The sequence below is a fragment of the Monodelphis domestica genome, chromosome 1 (assembly GCF_027887165.1).
Source record: "Monodelphis domestica isolate mMonDom1 chromosome 1, mMonDom1.pri, whole genome shotgun sequence".
Classification (NCBI taxonomy): Eukaryota; Metazoa; Chordata; class Mammalia; order Didelphimorphia; family Didelphidae; genus Monodelphis; species Monodelphis domestica.
The window spans coordinates 445,246,011-445,252,671 of record NC_077227.1 but is presented as its reverse complement, the minus strand read 5'-3'; the positions used below and the strand labels follow the sequence as shown (position 1 = coordinate 445,252,671).

At 41.7% G+C, this 6,661-nt stretch overlaps 1 protein-coding gene across 3 annotated transcripts in view; it reads right to left on the bottom strand.

The window, feature by feature from the left end:
• Positions 1–792: 792 nt before the first annotated feature.
• Positions 793–6,661, bottom strand: part of C1H16orf78 (chromosome 1 C16orf78 homolog) — a 19,486-nt gene continuing 13,617 nt past the window's right edge. For all 3 annotated transcript variants that reach the window (XM_007474832.3, XM_007474833.3, XM_007474834.3), the window contains one exon: positions 793–1,141. In XM_007474832.3, coding sequence (XP_007474894.2) covers positions 994–1,141 — 148 coding nt within the window. In that variant the 3' untranslated portion in view covers positions 793–993. The remainder of the gene's footprint in view (positions 1,142–6,661) is intronic.

The following is a 6,661-nucleotide window of genomic DNA, read 5'->3' as shown; positions in this document are numbered from 1 at the left end:
ATCACTAAGGCTCCTTCCAGCAAAAATGTTCTGTGCTCTATGATAGCTAATAATTGTTGGTTTTCCTTTATAAAATTATTATTGTCTGTGTGTTTGAAAGTGACAGAGTTGATGCCCCTCAACTGAATTATCCAAAGTAGAGGTTTTCCTAGGTTTTAGAAAGGTCCAGGTCAATCAATTCTTGGAGCCCCTAAAAGGGAACCCAGACCTTCTCTACTATAAATGGAGACAAAATGGAGACCAGGGTTTTAGTGATGGAGGCAGACTCACCACCAGGCAATTCAAGCAGATGTCAGACTCATACCAGACATTCTTGGGCACAAAGTTGAGAGTACATGCACAAGAGTGAGCATGACAAGAAAAGACTAAGTCTTTTGATGCCCTTCCTGTAACTGATTTTGCATTTTCCATACTCTATATCTTTCTGAAACCCACACTGGAAAACTTGCATGTTAGGATGAGATTATTATGGCTTAAAGGAAAAAAGAGTTTCTGTTGACTGAGGACCAAGCTGGCTTATTTTGAGGGGTCTGAATCAGGAGAGAGAGGCCCCATAGTTCTGAAATTATAGATCTTCGATGTCTTGAAGGTGATTAGCCCTTTCTGTTTGGTTTTTTTTTTTACGTGCCTTTGAATAAACCTATACTAATGCTTTGGTAGCCTTGATTTTTTATGAGCAACTGCATATCTTGAGAGTCACAAGCCAGATCCTAATATTCCCAGAGAGAATTCTGGGTAGAGGCAAAATGAACCATCGACCTACAATTAAGAAGCCTGCAAATCTGAAGCCAATCCAGATGTGTACAGAGCTTCCATCATTGAAAGCATTATAATATAAAAATACCATAACCTACTATTGGTTTGTTGATTGTTGCTGTTGTTGTTAAATTAGGATGCCAGGCCTGTCCCCAAATTAGGGGCTGTGCTTGTGGCCACCTGATGATCAGTGTCACCTCCCAAGTAGATCTGAATTACTAAAAGAGAAGGGGTGACTCAGAGGGCAACGCTGTGTTTTTGGGTGAATATCTTGTTGGCATTCATTTCTGATTCATTCATGTGAGGATGAATGTCTACTTCCATTCCTGCTTCCTTACACAGCTTGAGCAAGGTCTGAATGTTGTTCTTGGAAAGCCGCAGGTACCTATAGGAGAAAAAAAATAAACCCTTATGTTCTGTCTTAGACTCAATACTGTGTATTGATTCCAAGCAGAAGAGTAGTAAGGGCTAGGCAAGGGGGGGGTCAAGTGACTTGCCCAGGGTCACACAGTTAGAAAGTGTCTGAGACCTAATTTGAGCCCAGGACCTTCTGTCTCTAGGTCCTACTCTCTGTCTACTGAGCTACCTAGCTGCCCCCTAGGAGAAATTTTTAAAAAAGGAAAAGATTTTTGGTTGAGGGTATGAAAGTGAAAATATCTCAGTAGCCTTATACTTTATTGGAAATGCCCCATATAAGTTCTGTGCCCTTTGGAAAGTATGGACTTTGTTGCTGAGAAATCGGGGCCCTTTCCAAATGAATGCTATTTGAGATATCGGTGCTGAAAGAACACTTTAAATCACAGGATGCTGGACAGGAAAAGGCAGAAGACCTCAGTTGGGTGACCTTGGATTAGTTACTTTGCCTTTTTTGGCTTCACTTTATTCATCTCTTATATATGGGGGATTGGACTAGAAGCTTTAGGGTTCCCTTCCAGCTCTAAATCATATGCAAAAATACATATATACATGTGTCCCATAGTTTAGTGTATATATATATATATATATGTAATTATATTTAAAATTTTTAAATTAACATATAATTATTTTCTAGTGAGAGTACTTCTAGCCTCTGCCACTTGTTACTTGTAAGAATTTAAGCAAGTCTTGAGTTCCTTACTTATAAAATGAGAGGGTTAGCCTCGAGGGTTCCTTGATTCCAACCTCTACATGTTTGTGCATATATGTGTGTGTATAATACATGCATACAAACTATCTGGAAAGAAAGAGGCCATCTAGTCTAATCCAGTCATTTTACAACTGAGGAAACCGAGGAATAAATGATTGGCCTAAGCTCTCACAAATAACAAGTGGCAGAGGCTATAATTGCTCCCACTCTAATGATGATAAAGAATGACGTAGATCTAAAGTTAATAAAGCCAAATTCATATGTTATCTCATTTGAAACTCACAACAACCCCGGGGGAGGATAGGTGCCAACGATATTATTTGTCCCTCTTTGAAGACTCTCCTCCCATGGGACTTAGCTGGTAAGTATCAGCTATATAGAGAGTCCAGTCCCTCTCCCCTTTACAAAGATTCTCTTCCATCGTTATGTATTCTCTCCCTCCCTCTGGTGCTGCCAGCCCCCAGCTTTGTAATGGGGAGCTATTGTATTTCCCTAAGTAAATGGATTTCCTCCACAGATATGGCTGTCTGCATTAAGCAGCAGAAGAGGAAATGATCAAATCTCACGCCATTTTCTACAAAGAGAATAAGCCTCCCTCCTTTGCCATCTAATTCTCTACCACCTCCCCATCTTTGGGGGCCTAGTCCTTCCAGGAAGGAATCTCCAATAAGTGCAACTGGCACTGGGCTTTCCACTTCCTGAGCACTTATTCTCTGAGACCTGAATGCATCGATTTCCATATCTTGATATGTACTATATCACACTCATTTTTAGAGATGGTGAATTATTTGTGGGCAGGGACCTTGTCTGGGATGAATGTACACCCACATATATCTATGCATTGTTAAATATAACAATAGCATTTTTTCTTAAACCCTTACCTCCTATCTTAGTATCAGTTCTAAGACAGAGGAGTGGTAAAGGTTAAGCAATTGATAATAAGTGACTTGCCCAGGGTCACACAACTAGGACAGGTCTGAGGTCACCTTTGAACCCAGGTCTTCCCAACTCCAGTCCTGGCACTCTATTCACTGTGCATCCCAGCTGCCCCCCCTGCCCCAGGACTCTTTTCACTACACCACATCAGATTTGTTTGCTCTTTGAATGCCATCTCATCCATCCACCTTCATTTTTCAGAGGCAGAAACTGAGCCCCTGAGAGAAGAAATGACTTGCCCAAAGTTACACAAGTTTTTTTCCCATGTCATGGCCTTGATATATAACTGTTGAATTGAAATCGCTCTCCAGAATTCCGAGGGACTGACTAGACTGTTTTGTGACCTCAAAACACTTTGGGCTACTTGTATTTTACTGAGCATAATGGATATTCGAAGCAAGGATAGCAGAGAGATAAATGATGGCCAGCCCTTGTTAATGGGCTATTGCAGGGATACCATGGGTGCTAAATAGCACTCGGGAGCTCTCTAGCTGGCTCCTAAGGAGTTAACCTGGATGACAGTCATTCATTCACTCAACAGATACTTATTGCATGGTAAGTCGCGTGCTAGGTACCGAGAGGGCCTGGGAGAAAATGGGAGATATGGTCCCTGACCTCCAGAAGCTTAGAGGTAGTTGAGTTGAGGAGAAGGGACACCATCCAAGCAGTCAGTAAACAGCTAATGACACTACAAAGTAGTATTTGCAAGTATAAATGCTTAAAGATGAGTACAGACCATGAAGGCAGTCAGGGAAAGGGATGAGAATTGGGGTACCCTCCAAACAAAGGGCACCCTCCCAAAAATTTGGGAAGCAGGTCAGAAAATCCTCTGAAATGAGAGGAAGCGTGTGAATATGGAGTTCAGGGGAAAGCTGATTTTGAAAGCTGCCTCTGACACTGAATAGCTATGTGACCTTGTTACATCTCTGAGCCCTGGTTTCTGTATGTAAAACAGAAATGATAATAATACCCGTCCTTCACAGGGTTTGACGTGAGCCTCAAGTGAGACGAGGTATGTAAAGTGCTTTGTAAACCCTGAAGCCTCTAAAAATGTAAGCTATTACTTTTCATTGAAACTAAAAAGAGGCACTAAGCTCCAACATAGGCCGGGGGAAATGGTTACTCTTTTTGGCCTGATTCCCAGCTCACCAAGTACTTTTTTGATAACTAGTTCAATTCAATTCAAACCAACAAGCATTTATCAAGGGCCTTCTATGTTCCAGGCTCCAGATGAGACATTAAAGGATACAAAAGACAAAAATAGTCATTGCTTGCCCTCAAAGAGCTTACACTGTATTGGCAAGAGATGTCAAAGCACATGGAAATAAATACAAATTCAGAGGCCCAAGTACTATGTTATCAGGAAAGGGTGCCCTGAATAGCAGGCACAATGTACTCTGCTTCTCCATGCACACCATGATAAAGGAATAAATTGGCATTCTAGCTTTTAAACTAACCTCTGATGAATCTGGTAACTGGGATTTGATTTTGTAGCTCCTGATCAGCCTTGGGTGAATGAATAAAGTGGAGCTCTTAGACCTTGGGAAGCCTATAGGCAGACAGACATGCCAAAGGCTCATCTTGCATATCTAGTCAGCAGCCTTCTCTCCCCAAACTTATCTACCTCATTCTAACCACAATAAGTATCAGAGGTAATCGGAGTAAGAAGAAAAAGCAGGGAGGGACAGAGCAGATAAAGACAGCTCTTCAGAGAAGGTGGGCTTTGAAAGATTGGGTAGGACTTCATCAGACATAGAGGAGTGGAGAGAGCACTACTGGATTGAGGCTAATGTGAGATTATGACTTTGATTTAAAAAACAGTGCTGTTCTCCCTATCCTGAAAAAGACTAGAGAAGGAACCTAGTCAATCCCCAAACAATAATTTCTCTATAAGAATCAATTCCCCCCACATAATACCCAAAGGTTGGAGGTTATTTGCTTTTGGTGGTCCAAGAACAGCAATATTTTCTAGAGGAAAGAGTTGAAGGAATTGAAGTGGAAGAACTTGAGTTCAAATGAAAGCTTTGGTGGGCCTGGATTTTCTGTATATACAATGAAGGAGGAGCTAGATGGACAAAAATACCTAACATCTGTATAGCACTTGAAGTTTGCAAAGTGCTTGACATTTATGACCTCATCTGATTTTCTTTTTTTTTAATTTGGAAAATTTTATTTAATTAATTTAGAATATTTTCCCATGGTTACAAGATTCATATCCCCCTCCCCCCCGCCTTCCCTGTACCCCTTCCCATAGGCAACACACAAATCCACTGGGTTTTACATGTGTCATTGAACAAGACCTATTTCCATATTATTGATATTTGCACCAGGGTGATCATTTAGAATCTACATCCCCAATCATATCCCATTGAACCATGTAATCAAGCAGTTGTTTTTCTTCTGCATTTCTATTCCCACAGTTCTTCCTCTGGATGTGGATAGTGTTCTTTCTCATAAGTCCCTCAGAATTGTCCTGGATCATTGCATTACTGCCAGTAGAGAAGTCCATTACATTCGATTGTGCCACAGTGTATCAGTCTCTGTTTATAATGTTCTCCTGGATCTGCTCCTTTCGCTCTGCATCACTTCCTGGAGGTTGTTCCAGTCTCCATGGAATTCCTCCACTTTATTATTCCTTTTAGCACAATAGTATTCCATCACCAACATATACCACAATTTGTTCAGCCATTCCCCAATTGAAGGGCATCCCCTCATTTTCCAATTTTGGGCCACCACAAAGAGCGCAGCTATGAATATTCTTGTACAAGTCTTTTTCCTTATTATCTCTTTGGGATACAAACCCAGCAGTGCTATGACTGGATCAAAGGGCAGACAGTTCCAAATTGCCCTCCAGAATGGTTGAATCAATTCACAGCTCCACCACTCATCTGGATTTCACAACAACCCTGTGAAGTAGGTGCTATTATTTTCATCCCTCTTATTCACACGAGGAATCAGAGGCCCAAGGAGTTCAAGTGACTTGCCAATGGTCATATGTGGTCTATTAGTATCTGAGGTAGGATTTGAATTCAGGTCTTCCAGACTCCAAGATGGAAACTTTATCCACTGGACCGCTTAAGGTCCCATGCTGAATAGGCATGGGTTAAATGGGTTTGATGATGCTTAAGATCCCTTCCCAATCTAGCTAAAACCTGCAATAATTGGATCATCTCAGGAGCAACTAGCACCTAGTCTCAGTGAAACACAGTCCTAGGAATATAAGGACAATGTGCTTAGTATGGAAATTGGAGCTTTAAGACTATTTGACCAGAAACCATTAGAAGCTAGTTATAGGCCTGGCGGGACACAGCAATAACATCTAAGTTTATCTGGAGTCATTCTAGAGTCTGGTAAGAATTCATTCTTTAGATAGCTATCAGACGTTCTGCATCATAAATGTTCCTGAGGTTTCCTTTAGGGTCGATGTTTTCTGTGAGTTGGTGACTTGTTGAAGCTGTCACCTTCTACAGTTGAAGCAGGGCTAAACAAGAGTCGGGGATCTGCCTTCCAACGTCCACAACATTCCCTGCATACAGCAGTCGTGTTACCGAAGAATGATCAGGTGAATTGGAGATCCCTCTAGAAGTGCCGCTTTTAAGGCTAGGTCTACTTCAGTGAACCAGACAGCCTAGGATCAGCTTGTTTGTCTTTATGATGTCACCAGTCATAGAATGTCTTGATCCACGGGCCCCTTCACCGCCATCTCTCCCAACCTCCCTCCTGAGCACAAATCCTCTCTTACAGTCCTTGATAAGAGCGACTTGCCTCTTACTTGAAGAGGCTTAGTGATGGGGAACTCACTGTCTCACAGTTCTGATTGTGAGGGGGTCTTTTCTTACACTG